Source organism: Chamaea fasciata, unplaced genomic scaffold (genome assembly GCF_029207755.1).
Source record: "Chamaea fasciata isolate MVZ Bird 193981 ecotype frontalis unplaced genomic scaffold, bChaFas1.0.hap1 SCAF_6, whole genome shotgun sequence".
Lineage (NCBI taxonomy): Eukaryota > Metazoa > Chordata > Aves > Passeriformes > Sylviidae > Chamaea > Chamaea fasciata.
In genome coordinates, this window is record NW_027094091.1 from 3,846,627 (window position 1) to 3,867,953 (window position 21,327).

General features: G+C 39.5%; 1 protein-coding gene across 1 annotated transcript in view; it reads right to left on the minus strand.

Annotated features, from left to right (window-relative positions):
* The window catches only part of DOK7 (docking protein 7), a 60,113-nt gene that overhangs the window by 14,122 nt on the left and 24,664 nt on the right, over positions 1 to 21,327 (minus strand). The window contains 1 exon segment of the mRNA XM_066185244.1: positions 2,479 to 2,521. Within this exon segment, the coding sequence (XP_066041341.1) occupies positions 2,479 to 2,521 (43 nt within the window).

A 21,327-nucleotide genomic window follows, 5' to 3' on the forward strand; every position in this document is an offset into this window, starting at 1 on the left:
AGACATTTATAACAAAGGCAACCAAATTATTTAAACCAGAATTAAATGATTCACCCCAACTTGTTTTTTTTCCATCTAGTAATACAACTTAAAATTGTTGCCATATTTAGAACCCTTTTCTGTTTGCCATTAGAATGAAACACAATTCTCTAAAGCTGCTGAGTCTTTTGCTCAGCATATCCAACTAAAAGAAGAAAGAGAGTAGCCATATTCCCTACCAATAAATTGAAAAATACACAAACAATGGATCTGTGATTGTTTAATTCCATGTCTTGCTACAGAACTGAGACATTCAAGAGCAAAAATATTTCACAGAACATGTGGGCACCTGTAGCCCAGGAAGGAATGGGTTTGCATTACAGTGTATTTGAATGAAAATATGATTAAAAAGAAACGTGTTTGTGAGTATTGCTACAATAGGAAATCCTATATCTGGGTGTTGGGACGTTGTACAATCATCCATGCTGGCAGAGGTGTCTTGCCATGTGTATGCACAATACAGGTTTTGAAAGTAGTTTCCTCAAATTAGTGTGCCTTCATTTTATTCTCAGCAATGGATAAGAATCTCTCATAACAGAGAGCCATAGGCAAGTTCTAATGCAGTTCCTTTAGTCCAACAGAACAGTGTGAATGACTGCTCAGCACCCTGGGACCTTCAGTTAATACCTTGGATTAAATATTCAAATGCTATAGAGTTATTATGAATGCTTTGCAATGCCAAGTTCAATTATACTTTAAACTTCACACGTATGAAAGACAAAACTTTAATATGAAAAAAGAACAATAAAAAATAAAATGAAATATCTAAGAACAATAAAAATGCAATGAGACACAGAAAACTTCAGCTCCTTTTGTATTCTGAAAACAGCTTTAGTATTGAAGAATAAAATTGCACTGGTATAGTGGAGCATTTGAGAGGTGAAACCCCACAAAGAAAACTTCAGTCACTGGCTTTAGATGCTGCATTTGCCTTAAGCATTTATAATTACTCTTGAAAGAGTTCTTTTCATAAACTATATTTTCCCAGTGTACTAGACAATAAAACACACCTGCTCAAACTTCTTCAGTCTTGTATCTTCTCTTTCTGTTGATACAAAAAACTGTCCTGTATTTCTGCAGTTCCAATTTGCTTCATGATAGGTTTTACCAAAACAACTAACTCCCTCATATGCATGAATAGTCTAAGATTTTTGTCAGATGTTGTTTGCCTCCAAAATTAACTTGACACTGAAATTAATACAGAAATAACACACTGCCCACCACATGCAGCAGAAGTTTCTCTGTATTTACACACACTTTAATCGTAAGTGTTCTGGTTTCCTTGGTTTGAGTGGAGGACTAGAAACTTGAGTACCAGAGGGAAAGATAAAATTAATGATCCAATTTGGGCTCCTACTTACACCTCTATAAATCAAGAGTAATTCCACTGACTTGAGTGGAATAACTAGAAACAAGATCTGCTGAATGCTTCTGGATTTTCTCCTGCTAAGACAGACAAAGGAAGCGAGTTACTTTTAACCTTCTCCAGAGACACCTCCTGATCCTGAGTATCTTACTGGATTTGTTCACACAAGTATCCATCAGTTACACTGCTTTATGTATTTGCCAAGGTTTTTTAAAGTAGTAAAGAAACCCAAGCACAAAGAGCTGTTCCATGTCTGTTGGAGGTGGGCATCCTATGAAATTTAATGGATCTGATGAATTATCCGGTAAACTATTTAAGGAATGGAAAGTCATTTAAGATACTAACCAATTCTCTGCACAGCTGTCTCCAAGGTCTAAGATGGAGAGAAATCATACAAAACCAAATGCTTATGAAATGTTTTCTTTGAAGTAAAATGATAATTCAAAAGTGCCAGTCCACTTTGGATGCATTAGACAGGGAACTTGGGTGACCAGGACATTCCACTCATAGAGAGGTTTACAATCCAAGGACGGCCAGTGCCTTTGCCTAAATAATCTTTCCAGGCCAGATACTCAGTGTACTCTCATTAGTGATTTTGTTGGTCAATCAACAGTTTCACTGACATGAGAGAAGCATCTCCCAGTTGCTTCTGGTACAGACTCATTCCTGTGATTTTGTTTTATTTAGGAAACTGTTTATACACAGTGAACATAAAAATCAAGTTTGCCTTTGGTGGCAATACAGCTGAAAAAGAAAAATTTCTTGGTGTTCTTTGAATACGTAAGTAGCAAAGGCACTAAACAGCTTTTTAAAGAATCTGACGACTTTGAACCTCTACAGATTAACACAAAAAAAAGGGAAAAAAAAATGTATTATCTTTTCAGCCAAGGTATTACAGAATACAATGTATTTCATAACTGCCAGTCATGAATGCCAGCAGCAAAACCAACCATAAACAGGACACCTCTCAATATAGTATTTAGTTCTGCCTTCATAAATCTTCTGTTTCTCTTATCACAATTTGAGACTCAAACACCACTGTTAAATAAAGCAAATAACTAAATGGCTCCTACCTGATATAGCTGGTAAGACTCCAGACTGTAATACTGCTGTTCCCTAAAGAAAACAGAAAATTTCAGAATGAAATATCTTTACAAGAATTAGAAACTTGACAAAATATAGGAAGCATATAAAAGTAGAAAGGAGGGGTGGAAATCAGAAACATGGCCAAGATTTCATTTTTGAAAGAGAAAAAACAGCCCACAGGATTTCAGAAAATACTAGATTATACTTGACAAATATGCAAAAATGCCAACAGAAGTTTGATGTGTGAAATTACATCAGATGTGGAACACAGTTAAAGTATCATTGAAATTATAGGAAAGACAACAAATAACTACAAGAATCAGCTTTGATTAGATAAAGAAATAAGCCTGAGATAATAAAAAAAGCAGAGTTTGTTATTCAGCGATTTTTTCAGTCTTTAAGATTGTCTTCATTTCCCCCTTTCAGTACATCATATTCTATTATTTCTGCAAATCTGAGGCCTCCTGCTGCAATCCTCTCTAAGGCAGAGACTTCACGAACAGTGGCGACTGCAAAGGCAACTCAGCAGCAAGAACAATGGAGAGACATAAAAGCTGCACCTTTTAGAATTCCACAAAACACAGCAAAACATGCTTTTGCCTGTAGGAGAAACTTTTAAAATTACGTATAAATGTAAGTGCATGGCTTTCAAATGCAGAGCATGATGCAGATCTCTATGATTACATCAAAGGAGAAAAGGGGTAAGTGACCTCACTCAAATCACATGCTTTTGTTACGCCTGCTACGATACTCAGACAAAACCTAACATGATTATCTGGGGCCTGCATGCCTCATAGCATTACTCATAAATGTAAGTTAAATAGCCTCCTAACATCTGAACTTTTATCTCTGGCCCAGGAGCAGAGTGCTGGGGTCTGGGATGCATGGCTGTTGGCTCCAGCCACCCCAGAACTGCAACACCCCCCGTAAGCAGATCCGCAGCACTCGTGTACCACACACCACCAGCTGCATGCCCAGGGCTATTTTAGCTCTGCCAGTGATCTGGCTGCTGTCAGATGACATTCATTTTTTTATGTTCTGCTTCCAAATACCTTGGGTAGAGTTCAATGATAGATGTTAGGAGAACCCACTGGTTTGATATGCTGGCTCATCATTCATCGATTAGCTCAGTTGCCCTAAAGAGCTAAATGGAACTTAAGCCTGGCATTTCTTTCTGTGTGTACAAATAACCACCATGGCACATAATCCTTTTCACAATCAAAATGGGATTTTCTTTTCCCCTTTCTGTGTATATTTGGAATATCTTTGCCTACCTCTCACTTTTTTTTTTTTCTTTAAAGTTTCATTTTATTAAATTCAAACTTTCACTCATTTTAAATTTCATGAAATATGCGATTGATCACATTAGTTCTCATAAAAAAATAATCAGCAGTTAAAAATACTGTCCCATATGAAGAGGCCTACCCATCTGTATACAACTTTTCAATGACTACATACCTAATCCTGCTGTGGTGCTGCTTATGGGAGTTTTAGTCTTTGGGTCCAAGATCAGCCCAAAAAGTCCAGATCATCTAATATAACCACCACAGCAAGGAGCAAAGATACTTTACTGCCGTTTCCAGGCTTTAGAAGAAGTTTTGCCAGATTCATAATGACAAAAAGCACCAGAACAGCTTTGCAGGCTGACCTCCATAGCATAAAAAGGAGCCAGAAGCTTGCAAGTTAGGTGGATAGAAACAAAAAAAGGAAAATATTGCCTTAAAATTTACTCTTCCCATTATTGGCTATGATGGACAGCTGATCAATATTAACCAAGTATTTTCACAGAGTCAAAATATTTTTGTTTCCTATTTTGCCTCCTAAAATGGAGTAACCTACACTTCCAAGAAAAAGCAGATGAGCTTCTGTAGGTTTGAATGCTGAGCAGGGCTCCATCATCACTGGCAAGAGGAATGAAATGCCAGTCACCTGATAACTGTGTCAACATTTCAGACACACCTCATCAGCCACAGCTTATGTAATTCCCTTTGTGTATCTTTAGAAATAAAGCTTTTCTTTCAGCTCATCTAAGTTTGGCAGCTTTTTATAGCTCCATTATTCTGCACCTACTGAGAGTTTGAGTTCTCAGCACAGGAAAGATGAACCTCTTGGAGCACGTCCAGAGGATGGACAGAAAACGACGGGAGGGCTGGAGCACACCTCTCCTTTGAAGAAAGACACAGAGTTGGGGCTGTCCAGCCTGGAAAAGAGAAGGCTCCAGGGAGACCTTGGAGTAGCCCTTCAGTACATACAGAGCATTATAAGAAAGATGGGGGCAGACTTTTTAGCAGACTGTATTGTGATAGGACAAAGGGTAATGGATTTTTTTTGGTTTTTTGTGTTTTTTTAAAAAGGTAGATTTAGACTGGATGTAAAGAATATATATATATATTTTTTTTTACTAGGAGGGTGGTGAAACACTGGCACAGGTCACCCAGAGAAGTTATGGATGCCCCATTCCTGAAAACATTCAAGATTAGGCTGTATGGGGCTCTAAGGAACCTGACCTAGTGGAAAATGTCCCTACTCACTGCAGGTGATCACTAGGTTACACTAGGTGATCTTGAAAGGTCCCCTCCTTTAAATGTTGACACAGTTATCAGGTGACTGGCATTTCATTCCTGGTTACACTAGGAATCACCTTTCAAGGTCCCTTCCACCACAAAATATTCCATGCTTTTTAGGTCTCTTTTGCTTTAGTCTAAGCACATATATGAAGTTTAGTCCCAGTCTGAGTCCTCAGACTGGAAGAAGAAAGGCTCAACACAAATGAGAGGCTCCCAGATTCTTCTTGTCATGAAACAGAACTTTGTACTTGACAGCAATAGAAGCAAATATTTGCATTGTAAGATTTTTATTCTGCACATACCAAAAATGCACTCATAAACAGAGGCTTGATTGCAACATTGGTCAAATGCTTAATTTTCACAGAGGAGATGATCTAGATTGCTTTTTCTGCTTTCCCTTCCTTTATTTTAAAGCTATTATGTAGTAACAAGACTGCAAAACATCCAGTTTTTTAAGAGAAAACCATTAAAATCATGACTCAAAATCCCTGAGTCCCTGAAAAGCAGGAACTGTCAAGCAGATTTCAACAACAACGAACAAACACTCTCCTGCCTGCTTTGTGTAGCTGGTGGCACGTCATCACAACCCTCTGAATGCTTCACATAGTTTGTGCGTAGAGGGAGGCAGCAGATTACAGTCACATAATACAGTTTATTACAATTAATTTAAACTATCAGAGACTTCATAAAGGAGCAAAGGGCTCAATTAGAGATCCTGAATGAGGATTTTAAAATCAGAGTCACAAAGAAAAGTTTAAAGTGCTTTTAGAAAATGGAAGAGAAAAAGTTCTGCAAAGCTCAGATATTCCAGCAAAAGGAACCAGTCCCTAATGAAACTGACAGTTAAAGTACTTTTCTTGTAAGGATTAAAGATTAAGACTTCTTCTATTATTCTAAATCACAGTGAAGTTTAAAGCTTGAATGCTTAGGCTACCACAAGAAAAACAAAGTTCCCAGGAAAGGTCAATAAATAAAGGCACAGGGAGCAACCTTTAAAGGTCATCTTCCTTGATTGGCTCTTTCACCCAGCAGTTGATCAGGTTCAGAACAAAAGACACAAGATTTTTAAACTCTATGATCCTTCCTAACAACTCCAAATGAAACCAACTCCTGTCCATAGCATGTTTCAGGTGCAGGGTTCCAATTTCAGCCACGAACTCCTAATTACTCAGCTTCATCTGTCCCAAGCCAACTGCCACCCTACACAAAGATTGCTGGAGTCGGTTCAGAGACATCACCAGTTGCTCAGCCAAGCCCAAACATCAGCTATTTTATGAGGCATGAAACTGGCAATTTCAGTGGCACTGGCAAGCCGTAGGCTGTGCCACATTAAAATATACCCCTTAAAATATAACCCTGTGGGTTAATCAAGCTCTGCTCATCTACAAGTTACAGGTCTTGTTTAAAAAACAACAGGTGAGAAACAACCAAAAGTATTGTTTAATTCCAGTCCAGATTTGTGTCGTTAGCTTCTCTCTCACCCTTTTTTTTACAGAGGCCTCTGCAGTTGTGATTATTATATGCTTCTGCTGAGAGGCATCTCCTGCTCCTTCCTCCGGGTTTTCCAGCTGCCTGCAGCCAGGAGCCACTTGTCACACAACCCAAAACACAACCATTAACATCAGAACGTGATCATTACCTCCAAAAATGACACAACTTGCCTATAACATACTCTGAAGCTGCCCACACATGGCAGAGAAAGAAAAGCCACTAGCTGGATCCATCTGCCAGGCAGCAGAAATTCAGATGGTGGAGTCTCAGTTGCAAGATTGGGTCAAATTTCAAGCTCTGCTACTGATAATATATGAGCCCACCGGGAAAGTGACACAGCAACAAGGCACATGATTTGCTCTTGCCTTTTGCTTTTCAAAATCAGACCTAGAACGACTACACACTGGGCAGTCACACTAGGACTGTGCTGAACAACTGGACTGTAATGCAATTACATGGTCACATACCAATTTTTCCATGGGACATCTGTCCCCTTCACTGCACGAGAGGGACACACGTGTGGGTACAATCAAGATGGCATGAGCAACAGTAAATCTGTCAATTCCTTAACAGTGAGGAGCTTAACTTTTCAACCTAAACAACATCCTTTTAACATCACACACATATCTCATTATGCACAGAAGTACTCGGACAGAATTCTAGGGGAAGCAGCTATGCAATACCATCCAAGGCATATAATATACCTGGTGTAAACACATCAGTGATGTTTGTGTCTGTCTCCAGGCATTGCTACAAGCCAAGCTTCCATACTCGCTGGTAAAAATATAAGTCAGGAGAATGTACAGCTGGCCCAAAGAAGAAACACTCACTCCAAGTCGATAGCAAAGTCTGAAGGCACAGAACACCAAACCCTCCTAAACAGTCCTATCACCAGTGTCAGCTAGACAGCTTGTGATTACAGAGATATGCTCAAAACTAGAAGTTATAACATATAAATAAAATAAAGACACTCTGCCACCTCTGTCAAACTGAGGGTTTGGGTTTGTCTTACCATTTCTTACTAATTTCATAAGGTTTGAGGTTCCTATGGTTCCTCAAAGATTGGTATGATGGCTCCAGATCAAACAAAATCATTTGATACTTCTGTGAATGTGAGGGTCTCTCATATTTAACCACAGGTGAAACTCAGAAGCACTGGTTTCTATACAAGTAGAGGCATTTCATTATTTCATAGAGATTTTGTAGGCATAAGCATAGTGACAATCTGCAGAGAGACTGCAGCAGCAAACCCTCTAGGGAGAGCTGTGTAAGAAACTCAAATGGAAAGATGGACACTAATGATTATGAATATTGCTGAAGGGATGAGTTTATCTAAGATTCTGAAGAGACCTCACAGGACAAAGACACTGAAGTACAGAGAACACTTCACTCCTGGTTCATGATACAGGAGGACTTTTCACAGCAGGAACCAGAACTAGGCTGCCACTAGCCAGAGGAAATGGCTACACCAGATATAGCAAATTGCCTCTGAAACCAATTTCAATCCAATGTATTTGATAAACACAGCCAGAATGTGGAGGAGTTAAAAGACAAGAACTAAAAATGATTATTCATGAAAAATAAAAATACCATATGCAAATGTCACAGGATATATTCCTCAAACTTAACAGTGGGGTCAAAGCATCTCCTGATTTCAGAGCACAGAACCCTAAACAAATACACCTGTCAGTTGATGCTAGGTACATAATACAATGCATAACATCAGCCTTCACTGCCTTGTCTTTCACCAGGTATCTCATCATAATCATTCTGCCATTCAGGGCTTGAAAGGCTCCGTACACAATTGCCATTAAAATAAACCACACTCAGCTCAAAAATGATAAATGCTGTCTCTCCAACTGTGAGATCTAAGAACGAAGGCAAATACCCCAATACAATCTGAAGTTCAGCATGTCATATATTCTTAGGGCCAAAGTAAAGACAACCAATTCTTCCAGGTAATTAGAATCAACTACATTGTTCCCCCCAACTCCTCAGCTGAGCTGTCCTGATTTACAGTTACCAGATGATGTTCTGCAGTTTTATGAAAAGGAATAATTTTTAATTTAAGCATTAAGACACACAGCAGATTTTTCAATTCAAAACAGTGTTGTCAGCTTTTTAGAGACGTTTTCATAGAAACATTACATTCCCTTTTCCCCTCCCCAGAGCCTCGTTCAGCTCAGCTCCTGTTAAGCCACATCTCCTAAGGCACAGACAGAAAACTCCTGCTGAAATGCTCGTGCACAAGAGTCCAAACACACACTTTTCCAGACTGTTTAATGTCCAGCAGTGCACCCACAGCACTGCTTCAGCCAGTCCCACTGCCACAGATGAACGCAAGTGCTCTTTCCTCAGCTTGCAGCTGAAGGACAGTAAACCCCGTAGCTTTAGCCATGCAAAGAGAGAGGCTGCACTTTTCTTTTAGAAATTGCAAGGCCTTTAGGAAGAGTTGTTTATGAACAATAAAAAACAACATGAATAGGTTATACATTTGTATTCTTATAGAAAGACAGTAAAATGGCAGGCATCTGTGCCTGCAGCTGTATTTTACCATGAAAGAACATTTTAAAATTAATTCAGGGTTGATAACTGGAAGGGAAAAAAACCTTTCCTATTTATGTAAAAAAAAATACTTTGTTTTTAGAGAGGCTGGCACTTACATACTGGCAAACGTACACAAAGTCAGAGGCTTCAATTCCATGTATTCTGGTTTATGTTTCATATATCCCAAATTCCAACAGGGGGTAGCATTACACTTCTGCAAGAACATTTGTTATTTTGAATACACTCAGTTTCCCCACATTCGATAGTCTGAGCTTCCTTGCACAACAGATCTGTTAATTTCCACTCATTCTGCACCCAAGGAAACCACATAAGGCAGAGACTCCAGAAAAACTCCCCCCAACACTGAAAGTGAGGCTCAAGTGGGCCCAAACGGGTATGAAAAACAGCAGATTTGACTACTGTGGAAATTATCAGCACGTGGTTCTCAGCTCACTCTTCTTGCTCAGCACATAACACAAACAGGAGAGGCAAGGTGCTTACAGATGGGATGCAACACTTCAGATGATCCACTCCCTTTGCATTTTAAAGTTCACAAGGCTGACTGTGCCCCGAGCATCTCAGTACTGCAGAAACACCTGTGAAAACCTGGCCAATGGGAAGTACTGTTGCACATTTTCTCCGAACAGCACAGCCCAATGGAAACCAGAGACTTCTGAGCATTAACCCATTTCAAGATAGTCAAAATCAGCACAAAAGTCCTATGGAGCAGGAAGCCTGGAGAGGCTGAAAATAAACACAAAGGATCCTCGCTAACATATGGACCTATGGACACACGTGCTCACACATGGATCTAGCTGGCTTTGCTCTTGTGGTTAGCAAAGCAGCAATTTTTGAGAAATTTACCCACAAAAGTGCATGACATATCCCCTTTACCCAAGTTTTCTGCTTGCAACAGGATTTAAAATCCAAGTCAGCTATTCATGAAGAAAAGAAATCCCTTTTTGCAAATAAAGAGTTCAGCTCAACTCTGCAGCTGCAGTGACAGACAGTAAATAGAGAAAGACTCAAATGAAAACATTTCAAAAGCTGGCAAAGTGAAATCTCAGATCTTAGAGACAAATTAAACCTGCCCCTGTGGGTTCTTAGAGATGGAAAAAAGTTTATGTTAAGCTTTAATTACCATTTTGAAACATTCACCTGGGGAAATCCCTAAGAAAAGTATTTTTCTTCCTCTACTTCCCCAAAGACTGTTGTTCCACAGTGGGAGCTTAGCTTCTTCTGGCACTAAAAATACACTTGTGTCTGTCTTGTAGCTGATGGAGCTATGCCAATTTACATTAGACTAGTTACTTGATTCCTTCCTTCCAGCCCATTCCACACAAAGACACAGAGAAAAGAATCCTTGTTTTAACCTGTGCATCCTGTTCCACAGAGAGATAACTAGAGTGGGCTTAATTATGGGCCTATGAAGAATAAAAATGAAAGCCTTGCAATATTATCTTCAAATTCCTTTTCCTCCTTTTTTAACCTCACATTTAGAGCTATAGTTAGTCAACTTCTTCCAGAAAAAAAATTATTAACAAGATAATCAGTGATCATCAGTAGAAAGAAATGGATGGAATGCGAAGGACAAATAAGGGAGGAAATGCTGAAAATAGTAAAATTAAGACAAGTGTTTTTCTTTATCCCCAGCCCATCACTGAAATTATGGTTTGTCAAAAGTAAAGAAACCATAATTAAGCTGCACAGCTTCAAAGGATACAGATACTTAACTATGCATGGGGCTTCTTCTGTATCAGACAGCAGTGCAATAAATTATTAGGGACAATCATATCTGTAGGTTTTTTCCAAACCATCCTAGTGTAGTTCTCTCTATAGCACGTGCGTTCTGCTTGACTTTGTGTCTCCAGGAATGAGATGAATCGGCAAACTTCATCTGGAAATGTTTTCCTTGTGCTACAGGGGATTCAAGTATACAGTTACTAGCCCTGATATAGCCCACTTAGCACTTCTCTGTCCTTCTAATTAACCAGACCTGGAAAAGGTTTATATTTCCTTAATATTTTCCAGGCTCAAATTTCTAGTACATCCAAAATTGCTTCCAGTCAGCATTGAATTAGCAGAGGATTCCACAGAATCCAGACTGCTGCAGAGGATGTGGCTAGAGGAGAGGGAACACAGCCAGAGTTCATGTCCCAGTGATTCCCAGCTGTTGAAGCAGTCATTTTAGTTGACTGACAGCTGGCTGCTGCACTTTATCCTGTGAATAGCCCAATAGCCTCATGTGACAAGACTTAGGAGCACAAAGTCAACTTTAAAGCCCCTTTTCCATCTACATTTTGGACTTCTGTGGGATTGAACTTCTGCGGAGAAAGCCCCAAGGTCTGCTTTCTTTCATCTATCCTGGTTTTGGAGAAAAAAAAAAAAAAAAAAAAAGGGAAAGACATAAAAGATAACTCCAGGGAAGACATAGAAGCAGAGCTTGCATGCTGTAAAGGCATTTTACTGCAGCCTAGGAGCCCTATATATGAGTAGTACTCATTCACCCCGTCCTGGCTTTCATTTATCATATTAATCACATTTATTTTGACCCTAACATCTTTATCCCACCCAAGGAAGTTCAGTCTAACTTCGACACACACACACACACACACAAATTTTGTGTCGTGACATTGATGCATCAAATTTCCCTTGAGCTGAACCAGAGAGGACAGAAAAACAACAGTAGCTCCACATAACATTTTTCCCTACACTTCTGTCCTGCACTCACAGGTTGAATTACTGGCTGAAGTAAGATAGGTTTTCAAGGCACAAAATGTTGTTACACTCGCAGGGATGGCCAGAGTTCAAGGAAGCACTTCCCTCTGCAGTGTCATTTAGAAATGGAAAAGTTTGTGTGCAACTGGTAAAAAGAGCTTTTTTCACACTTTTAAAAAGATTTACTCAGTTGGCCAGGTGACGTTACTGAGGTTTTACTGTGTCACCTTGGTTCTTACCCAGAATTCCTACATTTCAAAGCTAAGTTTATCCAGAACCAAGGGAACTCAAATGGGTCAACTGGCTACCAAAAACACTGCTCCAGAAGTTCCCTGCAGTCATGTGCTCTCACACCTCTTACCAGGGAAGAGCTCAGTTTTACTTAATCCCTGTTTGGAACAAAATGGCTTTTGATCTAATAGAGAAATTGGGGGGCAAAAAGTCATTGCATCAAAAAAAATTTGCAAAATTAGATTTTTTGCAAAATTTCAAAATTAGATTTTTTGCAATATCCCTCTCCATAAGGATTTTAGGAAAAAAAAAATACATTAAGAAAACATAATACAGGTATCGACTTTTTCCTCCCTCTGTTGTTAAAACTTGGCTTGAAGTTCAGGCATATCCTCAAGCATGTTCTTGATACCTTGCTCCTTTCTAAATGCTAAAAAATCGCTCAGCCCTCAGGCTAATCCCATTCTTATAAAGAACTGATCTTCAACTGCCATGTCCTCAGTTTCAGATTTTCTGAATCAACTGAGTGTAAGGGCTCCCACATTCATAACTTTTTTTCCAGTAACTGCAGTTCTTGAAAGACACCATTCTTCAAGCTCAATTTCACACACAAAAAAAATTCTCATGAAAAAACTTGTTCAGTGCCACTGCTTTGTGGTCTTTCATTAAATAGAAAACGACTTTCAACTATCTGTTGAAGTTATAAAAATTAGTGATAGACTTGCCACCATTTTAAAACAGAAATTGTGGAGCAGCTGCTTCATCCTGGCAGGTTGATTTTTTTCCTTTAGCAACTCTCATTAATGACTTCCTTTTCTGTCCACAGTTCTCTTAAAAGGCAAACAAACTTTCTGTCTCTCTCTCTCTCTGCCACGTGGACAACATTGTGTTTAACATAATCTTTCGCACTTGGACAGAATTTTCAAGATCCAAAGTCCTGTAGAAACACCATCCCATCAGACAAGAGCCTTGGGAAGAAAATACAGATATCACAGAGTAAGCTGGTCACAAGAAAACCCTAATACAAAATCCCTGCATCAGTCCAAATCTCAAGTTTCTTACCTCTCTTTATAACGTGAAACAGTGCCCAAAACACCAGTCTGCCATCACAAACTCCTGCCAGGAGTCTGTCTGCTGTAGACAAGCAGCTTTATAGCACGGTGGGCACATTTGTCAAATGCATTCAACACTAAGCCAGGCAGAGCAAGAACACCAGATTTCAGTATGGATTCTTTCTGTATTCCCTGAGGTCCAGAGCAGTCAATTCCACTCTTCTGTTATGGGAGAGGGTTTGAAATCTGCCTGTTTTAAATATCAAAGGTCCATCTTACTTATTTAAACTCACATGCAGCCCCAATCTCTAATGGAGTGAATTTTAGCTGCACTGATTTCAGCGGCCTTGCTCCTAGGAGTGTCAGAGGAAAGGAGCTGAAGTCTGCACAAGACTTCTGCTGAACTCAGAGGGACATTTTGGTCAGAACTGCACAACTGCATGAGAGGCAAATTTAACAGTCTTATCTTCCTTATGGGGTTTAAAGAATTCCCTCTCCTTTCTCCTCTGGATGAGTTCCCTGGCATTTCAGCAGAAGCATTCAGAACTCTGCATAATAAAGCGATACATAAAATCTCAAGGAACTTCAAAAACAGTCCATCCTGAAAACTGGTCGGCATTTTTATATAAGAATGGCTTATGCACATTTACTACCTTCTCTGCCTATGGGGAAGCATTCATTCAGTTCTGAACATATAAATACATTTCAGTGATTCATTCCTCAAATTGGTTTCACTATAATGAAACCATGGAGCAGGTTCAATGGAGCAGGTAATAAGGCATTTTCTATTCAGTAGATTCGTTGCCACATATTTTCATGCTAAGAAATGCCAAAATTGCATTACCCATAGGAAGATGTTACTGTATTATTTCATTTCACAAACGTAATAGCTGGAAAAATTATTTGCTCTTTGTGACTAAAGGAACAGGAATAGGGTGGAATATGACAAACAGTAAGGATTTGCCTACACCACAACACAACCAAAACCATCAGACATTATCTAATTACAATTACAATTCGTTTTAATTCTGCTAACATATCAGCCAGACTGAAAGTATATCTTGAAGTATTAGGTATATTGGGAATCTTGAATAACTAAAACTAATTCTACTCCTAAGTCTTGTCCTGTGCTGTGGAGAAGCTTAACAATAGTTTGTATAATGTTTTTGGAACACATTTCACCCTTCTAATTTGCATACTTACAGTTTTAAGTGGCTCTGTCAAAAAAGGTTTGTTGGAAAGGTCACACCCCTACTGAGCATCTATTTTGAGTCCTCTCATCTACTCACAGTGAGCTGCTGTCAGCCCTCCAGACATCCCATCTAAGTGATTGCTATCCTACTGACACTCGCCAATTCCTTCTGAGCCATGCAATTACTTTGATATCACTGACTGTTAATCAAAACAAAATATTTCCTGCGTAGTCTTTTTAATGCACAACCTTAAAAATAGAATGTTGGCAGACATTACAAACATTTTTCAGAAATGCAAGTCAAAGAATTGAGGTTTTTTGAAAGTAACTTTGTTAATGATCTTCCAGAAGGAGAGAAACCATATGGGAATCAAACCTGGGAATCTTAATCCAGGGCTGCTACTGAAGTTATTCACTTCCCTTGAGTTCAGCTCCATGTAATCTATGCTTTCCTTACATCTTCTGGTGTTTCCTTCCTCTGTAGGTGAATTTTAATTTCTCCCTTTTAGAAAATGAACACAGAAAGCGTCTGCTAATACTTTGTAGGATTCTGCTGATTATTTCCAGAAATGGATTTCTGTTTGGGGGGGCCGGGGGGGGGGGCAGGGGTGGGATATAGAAAGAGGGGGAAAAAAGCCTTCCATTTTCTCATTTTGGCCACAATACAGGCAATCTGAAGAGTCTCCTTTACAGCTGGATCAAAACCAGAAACCCCACAAACCCTACATTCCAAAGGGAATAATTTTTTCCAGCTTTTATTGTCAGATGACTCCTCCTTCAAAGCATTTCTTTCTCTCTCCTCAGAAAAGCTACTGCTCCCTACAGAGGAAAAAGTAGCCATAGGTAATTAGTAATAATAAAAGCTATTACCCAGCTTGATTTTATTTAGAGGAGAAAGCCAATTTTCCCATTTGTTCATTGTGATAGGGATAGAAGGTCAATACTGTAGTTCATCAATATCTCCAAGGCTCTCTGACAGAAAAGCAATCCAGCAACACTTGTGTTTGGTACAGAAGAATGAATTCTGCTGAGTTACACTGTCTGCATTCCCTCATGAAAGGAAAGATGCTCTCTTCTCTTGACATGGTTATCATTTCACTTACCAGTGCTTCTGTGGCAGGCACTTCCTTTCCCATTACAGACCACAGGCTCTCTATTCCCCTCAGTGCCAGATGCCAAGAAGTGCCACCCTTATTATTCCGAATTTAGATTAAAACCCTTATTCTTTGCACAAAACTTGTGAGGATACTTTCACAATAGATGCAGAGTACCTTGAGTACAGTTTTTTAGGTAAAAGATAAGGTAACCTCCTACAGGGCTGAAAGCATGTCAGATCTGCACTGCCCTGGTAGGGCTGGCATGTCTCGTGTTACTGTGACACCTCAAATCCAAATTCTTACCCCTTGAACTCCTCCATGCACACCTTTGGAAGAACCAAGTCACTTATATGAGCTCTCACAGCAATGGAAAATGCAGCTGGGTCTCTTCCTGATCACTTGGGAGTGAAGCCTGCTGCCAAGAAGCATCACAATACTGTACACGTTACAGTAAATTTATTTTCTTTCCACTTAACTGGGGAACTGGAAAGAAAATAAATTCTTCCCTTCCTGCAAGCTGACATTAAGCAATATCTCTACACAGTGCACAAGCAGGCCTGGATGGGAGATGAGATCAAGAGGATGGAGATCATCTCTACGGTTGGTCCTGGCCAAAACTACAGAGAGGACAACAAAACAAATGTAACTCTAAGCCTGATACTACATCCACCTGCTTTATGCCCCTTTTCTCTGTCAGCTTCAACCGGAATACATACTTTTGCTCATCTTTGATCTGCACAGCACTAGGTGCTTTGTTAGTATAACCAGCTCCAGAAATGACTGTATTTCATTGTCAAGAGCAGCAGTGATCATGGGTTTCTTCTATTTCAGAAAGAAGCTGTGGGAAAATTGGTGGGCTTTAACATGCTTTTGAATCTCTGAGAAGCCTGAAGAACAACACTACTTTATTGTAAAAATTTCAGAGCCTTCAGAGCCTTTTACAATAACGGTAAAGTAAGTAAAATGCCAGATGGCCAAATCATTGTCCAGTGCAGACACCTCATTTAGTGGTGACACGTGCTGGGAGATGCACGTCACTGCTGGTTCATGTATCACAGTCAGGAGTCACAGAAAAACAACTGCAATTAAATCTTGAAAGAAAAGAGCACAAAAGCAAGTTTTCTAATTCATGCAAAAAGTCAGCAAGACCCAGATACAGAAACTTCACAAACACATCATTCAGGTCAATAACAACTACTGACTTCTAGGTTCCTCTGAGGTACAAACCGTTCCTGTTATAGTTCTGACAGTGTGCTGCTCAACTGCCCAGAGCTCTGAGATTAGAGCAGAAATACAAGCAGCAACAATGCTGTAGAAGATGACAAATGCATCCTTCTCAGCTGAGAATTTAGACAGCTTGTAGCTTTTTTAAAGGTGGGAGGAAGCATAAAATGTTACAGCACCACACATCAATACTGTAAAAAAAAAAATCTTTGAAAAGAGAGGTAAAAGATGTGCAATTACAAATAATCATGTTCCTACACTCTCAGAGAAAGCATGGAAATAAACACAGTTCAAGATAAACACATAAGGTTTTCCGTCTCCTGGGAAAAGAGGTAATGACTCCCAACAGAAAAAGAACAGCTAAATTAAGGTTGTAGTTAAGAGTACATTGTGATTTCTTTAGTATCTGTTTTAGTACTACATTAGAAAAGTACTTGATTAAAAGCCAAAAAAAATTAAAACATTCTCAGTCACACAGATATGGCCATGTAGTCATGCAGCTGCCATTTCTCAGATTTCGCTATGCAAGTTAACACCTTACAGGCCTTCTCTTTCACCACTTTCAAAAGCAGCACCTACAATGAAAGGAGAAACACCAGCTAACTCTAGGGTTAAGGGTTTTGTACAGCATTTGGAAGAGTAAGGCTACATTCCCAACCCAGTGACAGGCTGCTCATGACCCTGGTGAAATTAGTCCAGGCAAGACAGCAAGAGACCTCAGTGTAGGATGCGCTGGAGTTCAAGCCCCTTCTCTGCCTGAAGAGCTGTGCTTCTCCCTAGGTTTAGTCTCTCTCCCTGGTCAACAGTGCACAAGGGACACAGAGATATTCACAGTTTCTCCAGAACACAGAGCCTCTACACTCAGCCAAGGCTGCAGGTGGATTAAGCAGCTCTGAAAGGGGGGCCTGGTGCTGCACCATCAAACACAGCAGTAAAGCGCCTGCTCAAGGATGACAGTAAGGCAAGCACATGGCTTCCTGCGGAGCTGTAATGCAAAATAAAGCAGTTTCTACAGGACAGACTAAAAGAGTTAAGTATCTTATCACCTAGCCAAACCAATTCCTCACTTACACTGAGATCCACGTGCCCCTCCCTGTATCGTGTAGGGAAGGGTTCTCAGCTCCCCAGAGCTGAGGATCCTGCTGCCTGACAAAATCCCTTTTATCCATCGAGACCACAACACTTCTGTATTTCCACTTACTATAGATATGCTGGGAGATTCAAAGTTTGAGGCACAGAGTCACTGTGGTATCAGGAATTATACAAGTACCTCACAGATAATTTGGGTAGATCAGCTCCTAATTTGGGACCATATTGACCCCAACGAGGCCTTGGTATTTTAAAATCATCAACTTAAGTAGGTGGCTGAACACCAATAGAGACCGATGACAACAGCCACACACAAACTGACAACTTCTTTTCCCCTCTATCACGGCAAGTCAACTACCAAAGCAGTACTTGTGACTATATTTCTACATAAATAAGAACTCCCACTGACATAAATATGAGTTTAGCATGAGCTAGACATACATAAATGTAATTCCCACTAATAGGCACATTTGGAGCTGTCAACAGTGATTTGAGTATGAGACTAAGTAGTATGAAGAGACAGCCATAAACACTCCGTATTAATTCAACTTGCAAGAAGAAGAAGGTCAGGGGACAAAAATCAAAGCAAAACAAAACCCAGAACTTGTCAGATGCAAAAGGACAAAACCAGTTGGAAAATAATTTTATTTTTCAGACTTCTACGAAAATTTACAAACAATGGTGGTGTAAAAAAAAAAAAAAAAAAGGAACACCCTATAAAAAAGTTGACATTTCTCAAACTATAGCATCAAAGGACGTTACAGAGCAACAAGCATACAATGAAATTCTATTCATCAAATTAGTATCAGTTAAGTAGTTAAAAATGTAATAAGTAAAGTCTAATAATAAATCTCTACAGCTTACTCAGAAATTGTAACAATCAATTCTGAGCTTAAATTATACTTACAATAGACAATGAATTCACCTCTGCAATCATCTACAGCACTGAAATCAACTAGGTCAAATTACATAGCAAAGGCACACCTTGGGAAGTCTGTAAAGGACATCTTGAGCACAGCACAATTACGTACAACAGAAAGCAAACCACCCTGCATGCTTGCTTCTTAGTCCCCAGTGTCTAACATGAAATACAATATACAAATAACAGAAGCAATATTTAGTAACTCTTTTCATTCTGGCTCTATTTTTCATGCAGAGTGACAGAAAGGCTTCCTTGCCCTGTTTTCTGTTTGAGGCTTGGCACTTTCCCAGGGTCTGTTCTCCCTGCTTTCATCATCATCCTTGTCAGTAGAGGAGCAGGTGGTTCTTAATAAGTCAGTCCCAGTCAGGACCCCCACCATGCCCTCCACATATGAACATCTTCATCCTGCAACCCCTCTCCAACTCTTCACATGCTGAACTCCAACATGCACACGCAACATGCCCAAACCTAACTGCCATTTGCCAAAGTTTACGTACAGGGCACAAAACAAACAAATGCTTACAGCCTTAATTACTGCTGCAGACTTTCCTCTACTTGGGTCACTTTAAATAGTAGGCATTTAAAAGCCATTAACACAATTTAATTAACAGCTTAACTCAAAATTGTGAAGAATCTCCAAACACCGGCACATTAAAGCTTTTTGAACACAAATTTGAAGAAACATGAAAACCTGGTGTTTTCACCAATCCATAAATCAACTTCTTCTGGCCCTAACTTAAATATAATCTGTTGAAAGTACAAGGAGTAATAATTATTTTTTAGTTACAGCCTATGGATTTGTGCTTTCACTGTACTCATCAGGAGAAATGCCAAAGACAGTGTCCATTAAATACTGCTAAAATAACTCATTCTTGACAGTTCAAGAGAGTGCATCAAAGGGTGATTTTTTCTTTCAAAATTAAAAACAAATCCATGAATCATTCCATTTAATGAGACTTCTTTCGTGACTGCTTATAAATGGATTCTTAAAAAAAATGGCAGATGCACATATCTCATGCTAAAACAAAAGTTAGTAAGAAGGTTGTGCCAGTGTTTATCACTGAATTTGTTTAAGTACAGACAATATCTGAATTCTTGCCAACTTATCTTATTAGGGCAGCTAGAAACACCATTAAAACTGACAGCACTTGTGGGTATTTATGTCACTGGGGTCAACAGGCAGTTGTAGCGACATAATTTAGCTTTTTATTATTTTGAAGATATCCAATGGAATACTCACTTTCGGCTACTCATCTTCCACAGATATCCAGGGTAAGATCTGATAAATTCACATCTAAACCAACAATACAGATCACCCAGAAACATTTAGACCATGTGATCTAATTCTTCCTGAATTACTTCTTTCCTCCCTGCCTATAACAAAGCCACCTTAGAGCTTTCTAATCCCAAAGCAGAGCCCTTCCAGAAAACAGTCTTGGTCATTTTTCCCAGATACATGGCTGTGCACCCCACTGCCTTCCAGAATTGGACTAGAGAGCTTGTGAGGGCCTGTGGTGCAGGTGGCTGCCAAGGGTGGGCTGAGAAGATCACTGATCCTACTGACCACAGCCTTAGAAAACCTGTCCCACGAGTGCCTCCCTACCTGCCAGGTACTGCAGGCACAGGACACAGTAACATCCAAGGTGCCGTGCAAGTGGCCCAGGCAGACAGAGCTTTCTAGTTCATGTGAAGGCACTCGATGCAAATGCATGAAACACCTCATGAGAAGAAAACAATCCCCCAAATTTATAACCTTTTTATTTGTCTTTAATCAGCTACCAGGCATTCAAGCCCTTTTCACAGCAGTGGTTTATGTAATCTCACATTTAATTAAATGCACACACTTCAATGGCAGTGTTCAATTCCTCATGCAGGAGTCTCTCTTGCTGAATCCTTGCTTCACACATTCCTTAAATTAAGAACTCCATCTAACCTTCCCAGCCTTTCAACAGCTCACTAATACAAGCAGCTTTACCTTCTAGTTTAGCAAACACATTCACAAAAAAAAAAAAAAAATTGTCCAGCATGGATAAAATCAGATATATTTTCATGCATTGTATAATAACTGTATAAAGTTTACTGCCATATAAAGCCAAGAATGTAGCAGGTCCAAAAAGAATTTATAAGAATATCAAAGTCTTAGATACTGGCAAACATGGAAAGGCAAGTGAACCTCCACAGTTCAGGTATTAAGTCTTTATGTGACTGGTGATCAAAAATAAATTTTCCTGCAAATGAGCTGTCCTGTTTGTAGACTGCTAGTGTGTTTCTGTACTCTAAACTACCTGTCATTGGCCAGTCACATTACTGGATTGCCAAGCTGACTTGACTATCTTGTATTTCCCCAGTGAGAAACAGGTCTAGCCTGGCTTCTTGTGCAAGGCATGTCCAAACTACAGTGACAAAGAAAAGGAAAACATCAATAAAATAAAAGTATGCACTCAGATCTCCTTAAGAGCAGCACATACTATTTGACCTCCCTTCTTTCTTTGTAAGTACCAGCAGCAAGACAGGTCAGTGTCTTTCATGCTTGCTTGCCATTATATGGCAAATCCAATGTCTGCAAAACTTTTCTCTTTCACTTGCATGCACCCAAAGCCAAAATTGGCCAGTTTAAAAGTAATGATTGTGGTCTGTATTGTTCAGTGTTTCCTTGACTAGGTACAGATTTTGAGGCAGCTGTGTGCTAAGCCTCTCCATTTCACC